Source organism: Nothobranchius furzeri, chromosome 6 (genome assembly GCF_043380555.1).
Source record: "Nothobranchius furzeri strain GRZ-AD chromosome 6, NfurGRZ-RIMD1, whole genome shotgun sequence".
NCBI lineage: Eukaryota > Metazoa > Chordata > Actinopteri > Cyprinodontiformes > Nothobranchiidae > Nothobranchius > Nothobranchius furzeri.
In genome coordinates, this window is record NC_091746.1 from 53,239,258 (window position 1) to 53,260,797 (window position 21,540).

Here is a 21,540-nt window from a genome sequence, read left to right on the forward strand (position 1 = left end):
TCATTGTCCTATACAAAAAAGGATTTTCATGGTTTGTCATCGTTGAAATTTTCAGTGCAGCCGTTTCTCTACTAGGACACCAGCTTTATCTCTGGTAGCTTCAAGTAACCACTGATTGTTTGTTTTTTTAAGCCAGAGCTTTAACATTTATCTCAGTGATTATTGGGTAGAAACTTGACCAGTTTTATATTTGACACCACCCTGCAGCCCTCTGCTGACCAAAAACCGCACTGGATAGTTTTTTGGAGCGGGTAGGTTTTTCTAGGGGGGGCGCTCTTTACCTGCACAAATCTCAAAACGTGAACGAAGCTGTTAGCTGTAATGCTATTGGTTAGCATTTTCGGTCCACCAATCGTCAATAAGAAATTTGTTTTTCCTGTTGGCATCATGGCGGAGCCTGGAAATAAAAGTAAGAGAGTGATGTCTTTGAAGCAAAAAGCTAAAACCTGAATGAACATCAGCGCTGCCTACACTAGTTTGAGGGAACTAAAGGAGGCTAAAAAAAACACGGACTGATGGTGACCTGGCTTTGTTGCAAATGGACTTGGAAGTAATAATATGTTTAAAATTATAAAATAAATAATATTATATCACTTTACTTTGTGGTTTATTTAAGTCTTAGTTGGTTCATGTTAATGTTAGTTTGTTGTTAGTGCTAGCTACAACAGTGTGCTGCAGGGATGTTTATGACAGTTGTAATTCCACTTTCAACCAGTAAGGCAGGAACAGTGTTACTTTAAAGCTGGACTCTGAAATATTACACTGTGTAATAAAATACAGGATCATTAAAAGTTTTTTTAATATAAATAAGTTACATTTAGGGGAAAAATTGCAGATCCAGTTTTAATACTTGATCAAATGAAGCGTGGTGTAATCCACCTGTGCAGGTGTAATGTGGGTTACATCATCTAGACTCTGGTTCTTCCTGGTTGTTTTTGTTAATAATCAAAACCCACAAGAAGAAACTTGTTGGACTAAAAGTCCAACTAAAGGTCAAGAACATGAATCTGACATCACTAAACTTCGTTTTTTCTTTTGTTCTTTGTAGAACAACATCTGTGTTGATGTCTCGCAGAGAGTTATAATTGGCCTCAGTGTTAAAAAAAATCCAGGTGTGGGATGGATTATTTCTCTTTTTATCAGATGCTGCTCATCTGACTGTACAATTTGTATGCCATGCTCAGGGACTGGACAAAAAAGGAAAGAAAGATTGTTAGAAGACTATCAGCAAACCTGAAGAACTATTGATCATAACCACTCTAAACGATTACAAGAAATGTGACTTCTTGAAAGCGATCTATAAAAATTGTTGGTGTTTTAAAAGGTTTTTACAAAACTGAGATGTCAGCAAATCAATTTAATGCCACTGCACACTTCATCGAACATGTCAAAGTTCAGTTTGTGCTCCCTGTGTCACGTTGCGGGTGTAGGAGTGTATGGACCATGTGTGGTGGCGCAGATCAGGAGGTAAAGATGCAGGCTTCAGATAAAGTAAAATGGTTTTAATGGTGGAATGGGAACGAACAGCACAAGACAACGATGACAAACAACCACAATGATCTGACAAAGACTGATACAAGGAGGGAGGTGTAAATACACAGGGCAAATGAGGAGCACATGGGCAGGTAAACAAGGGGCAGGTCAAAACAATAAAGACTAATCAAGGGCAGGAGAGAGACACAGTCAGGGAGGCAGGGGCAGACCGTGACACCCTGTTAATTATGAAACATCTTTTGTCATCTCGCTAATTTAACACACCAGATTTTAAATTATAATTCAATTGTTTGGTGGGGTTTTTTTTCTGACTGAACGTTTAATTTTTTTTTCTCTCCACAGAATCGCTGCTGTCGCTCTTTACTAAAATCACACCATCTTACACTGAATCAGGCCACTTTATTAGGTACCCCTATTGCTCACTAAAACAAATTGCTAACTGGATCCATGGCAGTAAGTCAATGCTTTGACGCATCCAGACATGAGGACGACACTTTCAAGTTCAAGCGCCAAACATCAGAATGAAGTGAAAACGGGGACGAAGGTGACTTTCAACATGGTGCTGGGTCTCACAGCTGTAAAGATGCAAAATAAGTGAGTCAACAATTCGAAAAGCATTCCTAAAACTGGACAAAAAGAGAGTGGGAAGTCTTGATTCAGCTGCAGCATTCCGTAGTTATTTCATCCCCTCTGCAGTAAGAGTGTTTAACTCCTCAGTTTACCTGGTACTGGCATTATCCTGTTACACAATAACATCAATGCAATGCAATTTTCATAGGTGTTCAACATTGTGTACTGCATAAATGTTAACGTAGATGTAAATTAGAATGCCTGTGCCCCTTATGCTGCATAGTTCTGAAAACCCAAGTTCTATTTTTATTCGTTGATTTTAGTGGTTGAAGGTGACAATAATAACTCATTGCCTTTGGTGAATGTTCTGCTGTAGCAGGTTTCCCCACTGGGATTAATAAATTCTATTCTATTCTATTCTATTCAGATGGTTGGGTCAGAATTGGGTGTTATCAAAATGAAAGCATGGATCCATCTTGCCTTGTATCAACACTTCAGGCTGCTGCCGGTGTTGTCATGGTGTGGGGGAGATGTTTCGTGCCCCCTTTGGACCCTTTAGTACCACCTGAGCATGGTTTAGACACCACAGCCTACCTGAATATTGTTGCATGGGTGTAGAACTGATAAATCTGCTGCACCTGTGTGATGCCTTTATGGAGCAATTCGATTGTTCAACAAATAATTAAAGCTGTTCTGTAGCAAAACGGGGTTTAGTCCTAAGAAAATTTATACTTGCATTTTATATATTAATATTTAGCATCTCAGACATTTTTTATGACTTTATGTTTTATTTTTGTTTTGATCTATGTGAAGCACTTTGTAATTCTATGTCTGAGATAAGTGCTATATAAATAAAATTTTCTTACTTACTTACGTTTTAATGTTTATGTCAAATGCATCTCCAACTTTGATTGAGATTCTAATTTATTTTTGCAGTTTGTAAAGGATTCAATTTGCTGAAGTAAATTATTATTATCATTATTATTCATAGTAGTAGTAATAATAATAATAATAATAATGTTGTTGTTGTTGTTGTTGGTTTTCTTTGTATTGAGTGGGAAAATCTGGTTGTGTTCATGCAAAATTTTGAAAGAATTATATTTAATTCATTATTATTTTCAGGTAAACACTTGCGTGCCAACAGTTCTAGTCGCATGAGTCGCGCGCTCACTTACTGTAAAGTCACGCGCACAAACGCACACAGCTGGAAACGGCGCGTGACCGGTAAACTCGCAAAAGCATCCTTAATAATTTACTCGTAAGCTGCACTTGGTTTTGAATGATGTAATTCTCAAGCAGCCGTGCCAAGGGCGAAAGTGTAACCGGGAAGAAGGGCGACCAAAAAAAAAGTTCCTGAATGAGAGAGCAGGGAAGCTGGGGAGCGGAGAGCCGCCTGCTCTCAGACTTGTACCAAAGTTTCAACAACTCTATGTTAAAGTCGCAGCTCCGATGTGATGTGGAAACGGTAAAAGGTGAGTTCACGCGCCATGGACGAAGTGAAACTGGCGTTTTTTTTTTTAATTTTTATTTGTTTGCTGTTAACGTTTAGTGGTTAAACTGAGCAGATAGTTGGCATCCTGATAATTATGATCCCATAAAATTATTTAACATTTAAAATTTACCTTATATTATAGTTAAGACAATGTATTCAGAAAAAATAGATAGATAGATACCAATAGATAGATAGATAGATAGATAGATAGATAGATAGATAGATAGATAGATAGATAGATAGATAGATAGATAGATAGTGGTCCTGAAGCTGCACTGCAGCACCAGATCATCACAGTACCACCACCATGTTTGGCTGCAGCTATGTTCTTTTTCTGAAATAAGGAGCCCAAGTCATGGCCAGCTTCTTCCGGTTAATTCTATTGTCAAAAATGATAAAAGTTTGATATGTGCCATGGATTTTAACATATGATGTCCGTGTATTTTTAAAGACATGTTTTGATGCAAAGGAAGTGAAGTGCTCGTTTTTGATAGTCGGCAAAAATTATTTCAGGTTTTATGTGAAAAATTGACTTCTGATTTGTAGTCACTTTAATTACGGACCTTTACAAGCTAATAAATCTCAAATAACATGAAAGACGTTGTCGAAACACAACTTTAAACTATACTTTTATTTATCTAGCACCTTACAGACATAGAATATGCCACCAAGGTGCTGTACAGACATAATAAAACTGATAAAACAACATAAAAGAAGCACAAAAACACAATAAGACAAATAAAATGAGAACGGGAGAAAGCTAACAACACAGAGCTAACACAGAGGTAAAAGCCAGATCATCCCTGATCAACAGAAGATGCTTGTTTCTTTGGATCCGACACTGAGAAGGCCCTATCCCCACTCATCCTCAAACGAGACCTTGGTAGAAACAAACAGATTTATTTATCGTTTTAATTGAAGCACAACTTGCGTGTGATTCAAGCAAAGCAGACCTGAAAATAACTATTTTAGCCTTATTCACTTACATGAGCCGACCTGAAAGGGAGGAGTTAGGCTCCCCACACAGAGTTAGGTTTAGCCCAAGTGTACAGGGAATGAAACAGTATTGGGGATGGTTTTCTGGGGGCAAATGTGAGACAGGCCTTTGAGTTCTCCAACTATCTTTGTCTGATATTAACATATGTTTGCTGATTTAAGAAAAATTAAGCCATTTGGCTCATGTTTGTTCCTTAACACTTAATATCATAAGTAATTTTGTATTTAATAAGGTTATATTTGTTTGTTGAACTGAAACAGTGATGTGTGACATAAAGGAATATACTTGATAAATCTGTCAAGGGTTTCTAGTTGGAATTTTCCCGATGCCTAATTATGGTCTGTTTATCTTTTTCTAGGTGTTTACCTTGGATTCAGTTTCTTTTCACAGCAAACTTTGAAAACACAATAACCCTGCCGCTCACTCATGAGCACATACCCCCTGAGGAATTTACTTCAACCATGAGTGGAAAGGGCTGCCAGCTCCTAGTGTCTCCTTGCAATATGTCCCCATCACTAAGTATCATTAGAGGACACCAGTCCCAATCCATCAGGATGCCCGTGTCTTCTCCTCAACAAGCCAGACTTTACTCATCCACAGGGAGGACAGAGAAAGTGAAAAGAGGAACTGACCAAACTTTTACATCAGGGAAACAAAGCGGAGGCCCTGTTGTCCTGCCTGCCCTGAGCTTCCGGGGACAGGTGTTGAACAACAGACAACATCCAAATGAGTCCACTACAACACAGATGCAACAACCTGCTCAGCATTCCCTAAAAACAACAGCAACCACTGCCAAACCAAGAAGACACAGCTCCTCCATCCACAGCTTTACAGGTAAAGGCATCACCCAGGAAAAGTTAAGAAAATCCAGCAGAACCAGTTGTTAGGAGGAAACCGAAGCTCTGCTCTAACAGCCGTTTGAATTACACGTTAACGTAGTCACTCATTCATTGAAAGCACATTTCACCCAAAAGAAATCAGAAGTTAAAGTAATTTACTATGATCTCACTTCACTGTCATCTTGCTAAACCATTTATTTTGTTTACAGATAGTTTATCAGGCATAAAATCCGAACCTAAAAGTTCTACAGTCATGTGGTGGGAGGTGAAAACCGTGTAAATGATTAACGGAGCAGAGTATCTCGGCTCTGTTTAGGTTAATGAGGAAAATGAATCCACCATCCAGTTTGTAAGCTTTGCGTTTGAGTTAGTTCTGTTTTAAATGTGGATAAAAGCTTTTGTTCTGCTTTCACTTGTATATTTTTTTTACTAAATAATTGGCTTGTGTCCAGCAGATTCTGCAGCGCCTGGGTCCGATGGGGGTGTATGCAGTGAGGCAGCTGGTGCTAGCCAAACGCTGACCTGTAGTTTTCTGTCAGGCCAGCAATACCCCGCGGTGCCTCAGCTCCCATCGTATCATAGCATGCCGGTTCCGAACACCGATGCCAGGTGAGCACCGTCAGTGGGTCCATGTGATGGTGCGCTTGCAAAAAGTTCCTGAAAATAAAATAAAAATGATCTCTTTCAGGTCATTACTGTCCAGAGAGTCCCTGGCATCAACTACCCTCAGCCTGTTTGAAACACAGTCAGTGTTTAGTGGCAAACATGACTGGCCATATGGTTACCGTGTGCTTCCTCCCCTGGGAGTAACTCAGAGCTCTACCCAGGCCAATGAGGGTGGCGAACAGTTCAGCCTGTCTCCTGGAACTGCCATGTCGGGCACGACCGTATCGGGTGGCACAAGCACCTCTGCCTCCCTTCCCTCGTACCTATTTGCAGCTGAGGCTGGAAGCCCCCAACAATCTCGTGCAAAGAAGAGAGCCCTCTCCACGTCGCCTTTGTCTGATGTCATGGGTATTGATTTCAATGCCATCATACGCACCTCGCCAACCTCCCTTGTGGCCTATGTCAATGGTTCCCGCAGCTCTCCATCCTCCCACTGCACTCTCTCACCAGTTCAGTCTGAAGGATATGGTCACTTCTTGGGGGTGAGAGGTCGCTGTATACCCCAGAACCATCCCTGCAGCATAGCCAGCTTCTCACAAGCCTTGGCCCCACAGTCAGAGTGTGGCCGTTTGCAGATGCTTGAAGAGGGACTGGGTCTGGAAGGCCAGATGGCAAACATGATGGTGGAGCAGCAGTGCCTTCCAGACAAAGGAGGGATCCTGGAGACGACTTCAGGCAGCTGCAGCCAAACTTTCAACAACATTCTCCCACCTCTAATGTTAGAGCCAACGCTGTTGGACACTATACAAGAGGCTGCTACTCCACAAGGACCACCACCACCGTACCACTCACACCAACACATAAAAATCTCCAAACATCCCTTCAAAATTAAGGCTTCTTCTCAGAACCCTGTCTCAGGCCCCATGCTTCCACACAGGCACGGAGTTGGGTTTTTACCCCAGATTCCGATGCTGGAGGAGGAGGAAGGTGAGGTGGAGGACTATGGCACCCATTGCTGCAGGTGGTTGGACTGCAGCACGGTTTGTGACCAAAAGGAGGAGCTGGTAAGGCACATAGAGAAGGTGCACGTGGACCAGCAAAAGGCTGAGGATTTCACGTGCTACTGGGTGGGATGTCCACGCAAACTCAAGCCATTCAACGCCCGATACAAACTTCTTATCCACATGAGGGTTCATTCAGGAGAGAAACCCAACAAATGCTCGGTACAACTTGCACACAAGTCTCTTTTAGTCCTTCCTTCTGAATTCAGAAGCTTGCTCTCTAAGTTCTTTTGTACGTCCGTTCTGTGTTTAACTTTATAATCCATTACTTTGTTCTTTTTTTACACAGTTTAGTAAAAAATTATTTTTCAACCTGACATGTTTCGACTAATGGCTCTGGTCATCATCAGAGATCGCCGGTGTTGGTGGCGTCACTTCCGTTCATCTGCGGACAGCAGAGGACGATGTCGCCCTCTACTGCCCGCAAGAAGCCCACAAGAAGCATAAAGTACAATAAAGAAAACAGCCGTAACCGACCACTGCACAAAGGAAAACCATTCAGTGGACTGGGACAGTACACGGATCATAAACACAGAACAACAAAAATACAAAAGATGGATCAAAGAAGTGATAGAAATATGGAGACTTACACACAAAACCATGAACAGAGACGATGGAGTATTCACATTGGACCACGCATGAGACAGTGCCATCAGCAAGGAGGACATTGACATCGTCCTCTGCTGTCTGCGGATAAATGGAAGGAACGCTACTAACACCGGCGATCTCTGATGATGACTAGAGGCGTCAGTTGAAACATGTCAGGTAAAAAACTAATTTTTTTACTAAACCGCACAAAAAAAAGAACAAAGTAATGGGTTGCTGTCTAAGTTTTTCTGTCTTGAGTTTCTTTCCTCCAAATGCAAATATAGCAAAAGTCCCTTTCACTCTGATGACATTTTTTCTACTTGAAAGTGAAATGGACGACTAAATGCCTTCAAAGCAGACGCATGATGAATGGTGGAGCTAAGTTTGAATTGGTTTGTGCCATTCAAGGCCACAGTATCGAGATGAAGAGTTTAATACCGCAGGCAGCCAAAAGAACAGCCTTTGTCAGGGTAAACGCCTTCATGTGCAATGAGATTTAGCCAAGGTTTGGATCAAATATGGCCTCCCTCTCTTTTTAACTTAAGCCATGGTGCAATTAGCAGAGCTCTGTGACAACTGGCATGAGAATTACCTCAATGATATAGTTGTTAAATAAGCACAAAAAGGGGTCTAGCACTTTGTATTTGGCATGGCACAATGATCCTTTAGTAGCTGTTGGAGCTGTCAGCAGCCACGGCTTCACCAAGTCTGAAAAACTTGGCTGTAGTTCTAGAAAGGTGATGCCACAGTAATCTAGTACTTTACTGTTTACCTTTTTTGGCCTGGAGGATGGATTTTATTCAGGATGCCAAACTGCTCTTTCTCAAAAGATTTGTTACTATCTTTTAATGCTTATTACGACTGTGCTTATGTGCAACCTTGGAGCTAGAGATTGGGGAAAATGCATCCTTTGAAATAAATAAAAATTAAAAGCCACCACATGTGCTCAAGAAAATAAGGTAAATTACTTCCTTCTTTTATGGTTTCTGAAAAAATATTTTAAAGGCCGCTGTTGTTTTTGTTTACAAACCTCTGATGCTTAACTTGTTGGGAGTTTCTTGGAAAAGTTTTCTTCCAGTCACTCGTCTATGAAGATCACAGTTTTGAAAGTTATTCCATTGCACACCACTTCTCTAGACTTTCCTAAATCTTCCTGAAGGAGTTTGGTTTTGCAGCCAGGGGTGTGTAATTCTTAAAGGAATTCTCCCTGAAGGATTTGTTGGTCATCCACATCCTAATGTGACTTCCATTACTTCAAAATCTACAGAGTAAACATAAACTAAAATTTTTTTACAGCCTTCTGATGTTTTGTGGGCACAATTGATCTGTTGCATGGCCACTTATTCACTCAAAGGACGTTGGAACCTTTCAGAGTTATTTTACAGTCTTTCAGATCAGTGACGTAGAAGTCGGTCTAGCATTTATTGAGTGGTTTGATCAAACCTCTCTTACGGATGGGTTCAGGGTTAGAAGAAACAGAATCTGCACTATAACGTTTTTATTGATCACATAGTTTTCTTTCTGTTCCTTGTTGCCTCTGAGGAAGCATGTGAGACTTGGCTGAGTAATTAACAAACACACTCCATGTTGGTGCTTTCACCGAGATAATTATTAACTTCATGCATACCTGCAGTCGACCTTCTGCTCCAAAATACTCACTTATTACCTGAAGCCAGCTCTGTTGCCATGGTGCTGTATCGTTCTCTGGATTCATCTGACAGTGGAAGATTTAAGGGAACAACTAGAAACAAGAAGTAAAACTCATACTTATTGTTCTTTTTAGAAATATTTAGAGTAATAAAAAAAACTTGAACAATATTCTTATTACGCTTTCATTTTTATATATATTTATTTAACTCAAGATTAGCCAAATTCCAGGGTTCTGGACTTTTTTCTCTCTTTACTCAAACAGTTTTAATTCAGTTGAATAAGATTGAGGATGAGTTATAAACTCAAAGGTAAAAAAATGGATGAGTGGGTGGAAACAGAAAATGTAAAAGCCGTTTTTCCTCTCTTGTTACACGCTGAACATAAGGGACAGGTCCAGACTTGTCTCTATATGTCTCCATATCACACTTCATAAATTTGGATACAGCACACCATTTGTGTGCAACTGCAATTTATACATTAAAGAGCAAGCTCACTGAGAAACCACAAATTCTTTTTTTAAATGAAGAGTCACTCTGAGTTTAACATGCAGGCTGAATGTGAAAATAGTCTTCTACCCCTATTTCCTGCTTTAGCTTCTGACAGAAAAGAGAAGGAAAATGCTAGGTTCAGAAAAGCCTGACAGATCTACGTCATGCTGTCAATTAACATTCATGGACACAGCCATCTTGGCTCGCAACAAGGAAGGCTGCTGTTGGTATAGCGTCCAGGAAACAGCAGAGAACGTCTCGGGTCATTGGAGCTAATTATTAGCATTAGTAACTCCACCATACTGCAGAACTCCTTCAGGTTTTTTTTTTTTTTTTTTTTGTGGAGCTGAAACATCAATGTTGCAGAGCAAATTGAGTCCTTGGTAGAGTTGCATTGCTGTTCAGAGCCGTGTCCAGGACTTTTAAAATGGGGTGGCCCATGTGGGGCACTTGTTTATTCATGGGTGGCACCAATGGTTGTGCTTATTTATTCATTTACGCAAATCGTTTATTTATTTACTTTCTAGTGAATTTTTGAGTTTCACATTGCACAATCACCATTTTTTTCCCTCTTCATCTTCTACTTTTGTGGTGGTTAGCAAGTCACTTCTTGTTGCATTACCAACTGGAGTTGAGTGGGACTCTAAATATTATGTATGTGAATATGAAAAAATATTAAATAATATTAATACTACATACCTGGGCTAGAAAACAAGGTGAAAGGTGCATGCAACCACACACTATTTTGGAGTTTACAACCCAAGCCTTTTGTCGACAATGTTAAGTCAATTTAAACTGGAACAGTGGGGTGGCACCTGGGGTGGCCAATCAGATTCTAAGGGTGGCATGTGCTACCCCAGGCCACTCCCTGGACACGCCCCCTGTTGCTGTTAGTCAATCAGAGGCGAGATGTCCAAATATCATGCCGTCTGAAGATACTTTCTCCTCCAGCTGTTTTCTACATCCTCAAACAGGTGCATCAGAGCTTTTATTCCCCAGAGAACAACTTACAAGGCATCCATTCCATCTAGAGACCACTGCAGATGTATTAAAACTATGTGTAAAGTTGGCCTTTACATGTTTGTTCCTCTTTTAAAGATTCTAACACTTATTTTTTCCAAAGTACGTTTTCACAAAGATAGGTTTACTGTTTGTGTGGATTGCACATATGAAAGATTTTCTTCTTATTGGAACTGGTTCATCGTAGCTGACTTGAATGACTGTATGTTTCCAAACATAAGAGCAAACATTTCAGTAATGAAAAAAGACTTTTGCATTCACACCTTGTGCACGTGATCGTCTTAGCTAGCTTGTTGATTTTAAATTGACATAATGAGTAAGAACACGTGGTTGTGTATTTTGTGTTGGCTCTGTGATGAGCTGACGGCCTGTTTGGGGTTAGGTGACCTTTCATCTGATTAACAGCTGGGATAGACTTCAGCCCACTTACGATCCCAAACAGGAAAATCCAAGTACAGGAAATGGAAGGACTGGTGTTTATAATGGGTGACAAGTCAAGACTGTGCAAATAATAGTCATACATTTTTTGTGGGTTTGCATTGTTTTGCTGAAAGAGGCAAGACATAACCTGAAAAGTTGTGATTAGCAGGGTTTTACACCAAAATTGGAATATATTGTTTAAAAGGTTTATCATCACAAAAGCGTCTTGTTGTTGATTGATGCCGAACACCTGCTTTAATGCTCACATAAATGGAGTTGTCACATCTTCCTTCTAATATATACAACACTTGGTAAACCATACAGTTCGAGTTGAGTCGAGATTTATTGTTTAACATGACCCAACACAGTGACGTTTGCACTACCTGTCATAGTTTCTAAGCACTATAGGTAACATTACTTTTTGTTCTTCGTATACAATTTTCTGTTTGGTGTCATGAAAATATTCGCTTGCTGGCTACAAAAAAGGCCTAGCGTGTTCAGCAGACTTTCCCATCATCAAGACAACACCTTAGTGAAAATGAATGGAAGACTGGATGGAAGTAAATCTGGTGGCAATGCCACATCCAAAGTGTGCTGTAATCGATGCTAAAGACAGGCAAGGAAAATATTTAAGTGTGAGACTTTTTTCTTAGTGGAAAATTTCTTTTGCCTGGGCTGCGTCCCTAATCACTATTTCACAGGGTGGTGATTGCTCATGTGTTAGGAGTTCGCCCTTTAACCGTTGGGTTGCCAGTTCAAACACAAGCTCCATCCATGTCTGTCGTTGTGTCTTTGAGCGAGACACTTCACCATCTTTACTTGCTGGTGGTGGGCAGAGGGACGTGGCTTTGCTTCTGTCGGAGTGCCCCATGGCAGCTGTGACCACAATGTGAATGACTAGAGTAAATTGCTCTCTCTCAGAAAGATGCTGTACAAGATGATTTATCCTTTAGGTAAAATGTAGGTAAACATTTGGATGGGGATTGTACCTTAAAGGTGTGGAACTCAGAAAAACCATTTCTGATTATAATCGGTCACTCTGAGTTTTTCATGCTGCTGTTTTAACGTTCAGGAATCAGCAGTCAACATCCTGACTAGCAGAAGCTAATCGTTAGCATTAGCAACACCATCACACAGGAGAAATTCCCCCAGGCCTGTGTTATTTATGGAGATTAATAAATCCCTGTTGCAAGTTATTGGTAGAATCGCGTTGCTGGTATCCAATCCGAGATGTCCAAATATCAGGAAATAAGACTGCTAAACCTGCCGTGTTGTGCAGGCTGCCTGCTGCAGCAGAATTGCTTGTGTTGATCCGAACATTTCTGGGCATTTTGTGCCCCGAGTACAGCTTGCAAGGCATTCATTTCTACCTGAGACCACAGCAAATGTATTGAAAAAACGAGTTTACCACACCTTTAAATTTCCAAATAACATACTTAAGGTGCAATAAATTGTACATTTTGACAGAGAATGTGTTGGAGATGTGTTTACACAAAAAAAAAAGTTGAAACAACAAGAGCAAAGATGCATGAGTACCACTTGTGAAACTGGGAATCCAGAATGATCGGACCTGAGAGCACTTGCTCTAATTTCCCTCTGGGATTAGTAAAGTATTTTTTGAATTTTTGAATTTGAATTTGAACACCAAGTAGCAGAGTTACCTCTGGACTGGCCTGGAGTCCTGTCAGAATTTTAGCCTCATGTTGATTCTTGCTCGCCTGTCTGGTTTCGTGCTAAGAGACTTATTTATCCCTGTGCTAGTTTTCTTAAGGCGTCTTCTTTTCTTTTGCTTTGCGTTCCCATTTTAAATTTGGAAAAGGAATTATCATGTGAGTAGAAACAGATTGTGTGATATTCGTTTTATTATTTAGCCTCCCTCTTCTGTTGTTGTTTAGTTGGGTCGCTTTGACCAAATGTGAAATATTTTCTATATTCAGCCTCCATAACTGACAAAACATCATTCTGGCTTAACAGTTTCTTTGGAAATAAAAGGTAACAGAAATCTATTTTCAATATCTATTCCAGAATCTAGACGAGTTTGTTGGAGCTATTTTGACAGAAAATAACTTTTGTATCAAGAGAAAGAATGACAAATATGTTTAATACACCAGTAGAGGGAAAATAGTTAATTTGGCTGTGGTAGTTATGAGGTATTAGTATGTGAGGAATCCAGTCTTGAAGGAAAAATAACAACACAAGACACGGTCTGTGTGTTTAGTTCATTAGGCTTGGTCAGGGCATGCCAAACACCTCTACCTCCCACAACCCCCCAGGAAGAGGGCGAACACGTTCCCGGATTCTTCAGAAAAAATTGAAAGATTTGCATGTTTTAGGAGTGAAGTCACTGGTCACATAAATCTGCAACAAGTTGGGTTGTTGCCTGGGATTGCTACAGGAGTTGGATCTGTTTTTTCCTGAGTCTGTCTGCATGATCTGATCACATGATGCCTTTTCTCAGTTTTAGTGCTAATATATGTTTTTTTAATGTTTTTTAACGTTTTTTTTCACTGATTGCTGCAAACTGCTGTCAAGGTGATGAAAGACAAAAGATTAATGACACAAAGCTATATAGTCATGCATGTATGAACACTGCCCCCTGCTGGTCGTACAACATTCAGCTGACATTTATGCAAAGGGTAAAATGAATTTGAAACTGCAACACTGTATGAAAGTAGAGACTCTGTGTTGAGTCATGCTTTTATTTATTAGAGCCACTTCAACACATCAGTGTCACAGTAATGATATCTCAGTGTCACAAAATTACCTTCAGTGCTAGATAAGTGACACATTTGTTTCTATACTTTATTTTATCTTTTCCCACACTCCAGAGAAAAGTTTTTTTTGTACAATTTTCATCAAACAGCAAGAATAAATCACATGAATTCTGGTCTAATTTATGATAAAACAACAGTAAAATAAGAAAATACAACTTCTAAAATCTGTCCATTGTCCTGCTTTGATTCAAACTAATGTGTTTTTCTGTTATTTTATGCAGTTTGAAGGCTGCAACAAGGCATTCTCTCGGCTTGAAAACCTAAAGATCCACCTTCGCAGCCACACGGGAGAGAAGCCCTACGAGTGCCAGCACCCCGGATGCCACAAGGCTTTCAGCAACTCAAGTGACAGAGCCAAACACCAGCGCACACACCTGGACACGGTGAGTGGCGGCACAAACGAGAGGCTAATTACGGATGGTATTTTGATTCTTTTGCATCACAGCGGACTTCCATATGTGCCTATATGTTTCTGTGGTACAGAAACCATATGCGTGCCAGGTGCCAGGCTGTGCAAAACGTTACACCGATCCCAGCTCCTTAAGGAAACACATGAAGTCTCATTCTAGTCAAGAACGGCAGTTAAGGAAGAAGGCAAGTAATACATTTGTACAAAAATGTCACTTTTAAATGATTTTCCACTGAAAATTGAAATTTTGTCTGTTGACGTTTTTCCCAAAGTTAGAGAAGTGGGAGAAAACAAGTTTTAACTAGCCCAGTCATTCTCCTGACTTGGCTGTACTATTTTTACCTTTAGCTTAGCATAAAACACAGTAAGTGAATGGATCCAACTAGCATTGTGAGTAAAAACTTCCTTAAAATCACTCAGTAGTGACCCCAATTCTGCTTGGTGACTTCAATAATTAGACTGACTGCAAATTAATGTAATTGGTAACGTCAAGGAATCACAGATGCCATTTTAGTCTTGGGCTGCCTTGCACCTGACCCCTACTGCACACTGGAATCATCAGCGGTGCGGAATGGTAGCGGAAAGGTTTACTCACGAGTCAGGACAACCGCTGCACTCCAGTGCACACCGGGAGAGTCTCAGCCACGAAGCTGCTTCTCCACTCGTCTCCTCGCTCGACTCACGAGATCAATTCAATCCCTTGAGTTTTTACCATCCGCCATTAAAGCCAAAAGAAGGAAATCCGTTTTTATATTGCAGTTTGATGTCCCATGATGTTGATCTTCTCCACTGCCAGGATTAAAACCATGAAAAACACACCGCTGCACGTCTCGAATGATGCAGAGAGTATATACACTGTTACACCACTTGTATTGAAATAATCTGCATAGATATGAATTCACATTGCTGCTATAAACTTTTATTTTGAAAATTACCAGGGATTTTACACTGAAACCGTGTGTGATTTCCAGTCTAGCCCTATGTTAACTGTGGGAATTGTCGTGTCCCAGAAGCGGCTTGCTGCAAAAATAGAACCTGATCCTATCTTTCGCTTCTGGGACGCACCTGAAAATTGCGGCGTCGCGGCTGGTTTGAATCACCCCCATAGACTTTAATGGATTCTATTCGAAGAAGTGACGTTCCACTGATGTTCCATGTCGCTGATGCTTCCAGAGTGCAGTAGGGGCTATAGTGGAAGCTTATGGCTGCGCTTTGCCATAAAGTAGTCCCGAGTATAAAATGGCGCCTGTGATTCCTTCACGTTACTTTTTTTTTCATTTGCAGTCAGTCTGATTATTGAAGTCATCAAGCAGAATTGGGGTCACTACTGAGTGAAGGAAGTTTTCACTCCCAATGCTAGTTGGATCCATTCACTTACTGTGTTTTATGCTAAGCTAAAGCTAAAGGAGTACAGCCAAGTCAGGAGAATGACTGGGCTGGTTAAAACTTGTTTCCTCCCGCTTATCTAAACCGAAAGAATGAGATTGCGGATACAAGTGGCCGAAATTAGTTTTCTCCGCAGGGTGTCTGGGCTCTCCCTTAGAGATAGGGTGAGAAGCTCGGTCATCCGGGAGGGATGGGAGTAGACCCACTGCTCCTCCACATTGAGAGAAGCCAGTTGAGGTGGCTCGGGCATCTGGTCAGGATGCCTCCTGGACGCCTCCCTGATGAGGTTGTCCGGGCACGTCCAACTGGGAGGAAACCCAAGGGAAGACCCAGGACATGCTGGAGGGACTATGTCTCTCAGCTGGCCAGGGAATGCCTTGGGATTCCCCTGGAAGAGCTGGCTCAAGTACCTGGGGAGAGGGATGTCTGGGCGTCTCGACTTACGCCTGGAACACACCAGCTGCGGAGCACCGAGAAGTGGATCGCTCACGAAAATCGTGAGCTGTACGCTCCTCCTCTGTTCACATCCCCTTTATCAATTGCAGTGTTTTATTTTAAAAATTTTCTTTTATTTTGTTTTTGAAGTACTTGTTTGAGGACATCGGGATTATGTTAGGTTCTCAGTTGTGCCATGCAGTAAGATAAACTTGTAAACTTTTGCAAAAATTTACAGGTGAAAATAAATATTGTGATTACAAAATGTTTACAACTATGTGTTCAGATAAGCTTGAAAATGTTTTGAGCATAAATAAACAATTATTTTGCGCAAGTGAGACCTTTATTCAGCTTTAGAAATAATTAGCTAGCTAACTAGCAAGCAAGTCCGAGTCATATGTATGCAATCTATGTTTTTTATAAAATTTTACTGCAGTTTGGATATTATTTTATTATTTAATGTTACAGGAAAACTTTCATTGTCAAAAGCAGAACAACTGCTCAATGCAATTGCAGAAAAAAAGCTGTGAAGCAACTGCACTGTAACTGCTCACCCTTTAACTTTGCAATTTTTCTGATTCTTAAATCTAAAATGAATTTGTTTATTTTATTTGATCTACATGCGTTTGTGAATTTTAATTGTCTTGTCACATTTCTTTAAAAGTTCATGCTATTCTCGTTAATGGAAAGTGCATTGAATGGCCTCTGTGTACGAAACGTGCTATAGAAGTAAAGCTGCCGTGGCATATCACTTCATGTTCTATGGTTTGTTTGTTTTTGTTTAGGAAAAAAATTGGTTCTATTTGTTCACAATTACAACAAGTGATCAGCACAGCTTCTGATCTTCTTATTTCTTCTGTTTAAGTAGTGATATTATGGATGGCATTGTGAAAACTAATACTGTGCTTCCTATCTTTTTGTTTATCTCTGCATTGTGATTTCTACAGATGAAATCCTCCGCTAATGCAACCCAAGACTCGATGACGGACTGTTTAACCATCCACCCTCTACATCCAAACCTTTCCCCTCTGGCAAGGCTAGACAACAATGTGAACTCATCTCTTGGTGCGTCTCATGAGTCATACTCTAGCACATATAAACCCTAGCTGTTTGCATAAATGCATTTGATAATAGGGGGGTGGGGGGATAAATGCAAACACTTTTGTCGCTGCAACCATGTGCCCATAATAGGTTAATGCTCTATTCACATCCATGTCTGTCATCCCTGCTTGTCAGATGCAACACCAGGACAAGGTTCCTACTGCACTTCCCACCCGGCTTTAATGGACTCCTTACAAGATAATTACAGGTTAGTTTTTATGGGACTTAATTACCAAATAAACATTCTGGTAAGATTGACATTCATGTATATTTTAACAAGAATTACAGTTTTGTTGATCTCACCAACAGTCAAAACATAAAGTGCTAATTAATCAGCTCGCATCTTTAAAACTGTAAGCAGAACAAATTAAAAAAGTGTTCTCTTATGATGAGCTGGAACAGTCACCTGTTGTCATGGCACCCCAATTATAAACTCTTAACAAAAATGACTAGTTTCAGAGTGTCCACGCATTCTTATCTTAACTTTTAGTTTGTTTTTGAGTCATTTATGTTGTCTTTGTTTACTGTGTGTGTGTGTGTATGGGCTGGAGTCATTGAAGATTTTTTTCAGCAGGGGGAGTTGGGAATAGCCAGAAACCTATTTCCCTTGTCAGTCCTCAGAATAAAAAAAAACATCTCTTCATCTACTTACTTCAAAGGAAGTGATAAAGGATTTCTGTCGTCCTGAAAAGCCAGATGCTCATGGCTCCTCGCTGCTTTGGATTGCTTTCAGATCAGCGGTAGGCCGCAGCATAGACAATGGACCTGTGAGAATGGACCTTGCTCTGCCTCATTGGTCCCCAGCACCAGCCTCAATGGATGCTATAGTCACCGCCAAGAGCTGCTGAGGAATTCAACAAGTGAATCATGAAATCTAGAAAATGCAATGTAAGGTCAAATAGGCGAGGAGAGAGCACTGTAATTAGGTTTTTAGGTGTTAAATCAGTCGTTAAACCCCTGAAGCTTTTTTCTATAGACTTTCTGGTAAAACACTGCTTTCCTCAATGTGTCATAAAAATTTAAAAGAAAATATTGGCTAATTGAATATTATTGATGGATGCAAGAACGAAGAAAAGTTTTACTTTGTCATGCTTAACAGCATGGATGTCAGCTGTTGCAACAGCTGGATCATATAAAAACCCACTGGCTGTGTAATCTCTTCTTTTTTTACTTTTTTTTTATGAGCGTGAAGTTTTGTAAATATTTCATGTAAAAAGAATCAAATGACAGATATAAAACAAAAAAACTAAAACTCTTCCTCCCACTACTTTTCAAGCAGCAGTGACTGTCTTAGTGTTTTGTTATTTAGTTTATTGTCTTATGTTGTACATATTGTACACTTTTTACTGTGCGATTTAAATAAAAATATTACTACTACTGAAACTAGATGTGCACATCTCACAGTGACTTGTGTGCATTTGTTGCTAATTTATGTCATTTACAAACCAGGAATAAAACACTTTCAATGGTGTTTTGTTTTATTATTTTCATCGTCAATATTAGGTCATCAAGCAGATGGTTCTATGACTTCAAGTTCCCAGGAACAAAACACAAGTGTTATTGCACCAAATGTACCTCCATAATGATCTCCTGTATAAATCCTGCTGTGTCTTTTTTGTCATATTTTTTGTTGTGCTGGGTTGTAGTACAACTGGGTCATACAGAAAAGGAAACGTTGAATCAGTTTCATGGGAAGCAACAATGCAATGAAACTGAAATGAAAGCACCGATATTAAAGGAACTCAGTCTTTAGCCTATTTAATGCATGTATTAGAGATACAACTTTTTAACCACTTTTAGTCTTTTGTTGCAAATTCACATGGAAATAATTCTTCTCTTAAAACTGGGGTCTGTAGCGTGATGTCAAGGAGAGGAGGAGGAGGATTTTATGTCATTTTAAGGGCGATATATACCCCCCACCCCCAATCCATCCCCTTAAAGCTGAGTGTCAAGCAGGGAGGCATTGGGTCCCATTTTATAAAGTCTTTGGTATGACCAGACTGGGATTTGAACCCTGATCTTCCAGGGTGGACACTTTACCACTAGGTCACTGGAAAGGTGGATCTGTTAGTTAGTAGTTAGTGGAACATTTTAAACTATGCACCCAGCTTTAAAATATCCAGATGGAACATTAGGATTGGTGCCTTCATAAAAACATCATATCCAGCCTTGTAAATGTCAACTGTCCTCTGGTGGAGGACCTGCAGGTGGAAAAGGCTAATTTTAGTTAGTTAGTTAGTTAGTTAGTTAGTTATTATTTATTTATTTATTTATTTATTTTTACTGTAAGTTGTGGATAAAATGCATATTTTTGTAAATCTATTGTGTAGTATTAGATGTTAACCTCTTACTATAATCATACTTGAGGCACCATTGAAACTGCGGGGTGGTCAGTTGGCATCCTTTGCATTGTCAAGTGGGAGCCCTCCTTTATAGGTGTTTTGCTAATAAAAGTTAATGTTGAAATACTTTTCTAAAAGCCAAACTTTTTTAAGTAAATAAAGTTAAAGTTAAAAGTCCTATTAGTTGTCACACACACTGATGTGTGTGCGAAATTTGTTCTCCGCATTTGACCCATCCCCTGGGGGAGCGGTGAGCTGCAGTCAAGCCGCGCTCAGGAACCACTTGGGGGTTTAACCCCCCAATCCAACCCCTTAAAGCTGAGTATCAAGCATTGGGTCCCATTTTTTCAAAGTCTTTGGTATGACCCGACCAGGAATCGAACCCTGATCTCCCAGTCTCAGGGCGGACATTCTACCACTAGGCTACTGAGCTGGTTGTTATCAAGATGTCATTAAAGAATCTTTGGACACTTAAGGGGAAAAAAATCTCTTCAATACAGCTTTGCAGATTTTCCATCACAAAGGGGCCTAAAGTATCCTTTACAGATGTGGTATGATTAATATGATATTCTTCCATACATACCTACTTATGCAAATCAGAAAATGAAAATTCGACAAAAACATTAAAAGGGTATTCCCAAATGTTTTTACAAAGTGATCAAATATCTAAATATAGCAAACAAGTTTATGCAACAAGTAAAACTGAGCAAGCGTTTCTTCCAGATGATATGATGTTATTTGTGATTGATGGTAGACAGTATTCTGCCTTACAAACCTCTCATTAACCTTGGACTTTGGTGGTGCCATTCCAGAAATGGATATAGCTTTATTTTAACTGAATAGAAGGATCTTATAACATTTTAAAGAAAGATGCCAGTCATGAGCACCCAGGATGAATGCACCAAATGCACTCGATCTGTGAAAATTATATAATTCCTAATTGCATTCAGTCATAACCAAATGAGTACAGCATTGAAAGCATGAAATAAAACACAAATGTTAGAAATCAAGGCCTTGCTATTCAAGGTTTTCAGTCCTTTTTAACAAGAAAACATACATCATGTTTTCATTTTGAGCTGCAGGAGTAAAATATTCACTTTAGTTTAAGTATTTCAGGTTTGTTGATCCTTCTTATCATCAGCTCATCCCTGGGGATCAGCGCGGGCCTTGCTCCTCCACCTGCCTCCCACCACCTCCCAGTAGACCATCCCTGCAGAACAACTGTGATCTGAAGCAGCTCGACCGGCTCCCCCTCCTCATGTGAGTCCAGGTACTCAAAGATTCATAAACACATCAGTTAGCAGGTTTGTCAAAATGCACACAGACAGAAGAGTTTTACTGTAAACTATTTAAAAAAAGTAAAATTATGTAAGCTTCGCGACTTGTAAATATTTTTGTGGTTTGACAACCAGATTTTTCTTGTGCACGGCTATCTGTTGTGCTGTACGCTTTGTCTTTATGATGTGAAGCAGAGGGCGGGTGACTTTCTTTTCATTTTTAGACACAATCAGTTTGTTTCTCTCTGCTCTTCTATAAGTAGATCTGCTATATTGCTGTTAGAATCAACAGAAACATTGACAGAGTTCTCTAAAAGGCATTATTACCATTGTTTAACAATAAAGGAGTGACATTTTCTCTTTTATTTTAAAAAAAAATTGTCAAGTTAGTGTTAATGCAGCTTTTTCCAAATAAACTGGGGTAGACTGACTAATTCACTAATAGTTTTTGAAGTGTTTTATTTTTATTTTACTGCAATTTTTAAACCCATCTCTGTGTGTCTCTGTGCCCATCTGCAGGATTCAGTGTCAACGTTCAAACTGGAAACTCCTCATGGCATTTCACAGTAAAAGCATGTAAATCAACCAAAA

General features: G+C 39.9%; 1 protein-coding gene across 2 annotated transcripts; it reads left to right on the plus strand.

Annotated features, from left to right (window-relative positions):
• Positions 1-3,019: 3,019 nt before the first annotated feature.
• glis3 (GLIS family zinc finger 3) lies at positions 3,020-20,952 on the plus strand. 2 transcript variants are annotated; one of them, XM_070552320.1, is made up of 9 exons: positions 3,020-3,536; positions 4,912-5,387; positions 5,848-6,001; positions 6,081-7,221; positions 14,221-14,382; positions 14,483-14,593; positions 17,177-17,294; positions 17,466-17,538; positions 20,814-20,952. In XM_070552320.1, the coding sequence occupies exons 2-9, from the start codon at positions 5,015-5,017 to the stop codon at positions 20,902-20,904; spliced, it is 2,223 nt and encodes a 740-aa protein (XP_070408421.1). In that variant the 5' UTR covers positions 3,020-3,536; positions 4,912-5,014; the 3' UTR covers positions 20,905-20,952. The 2 variants fall into 2 exon arrangements, with proteins under 2 accessions (XP_070408421.1, XP_015797483.3); XM_015941997.3 differs by lacking the exon at positions 20,814-20,952 and adding an exon at positions 18,064-19,635.
• The last annotated feature ends 588 nt before the right edge of the window (positions 20,953-21,540 follow it).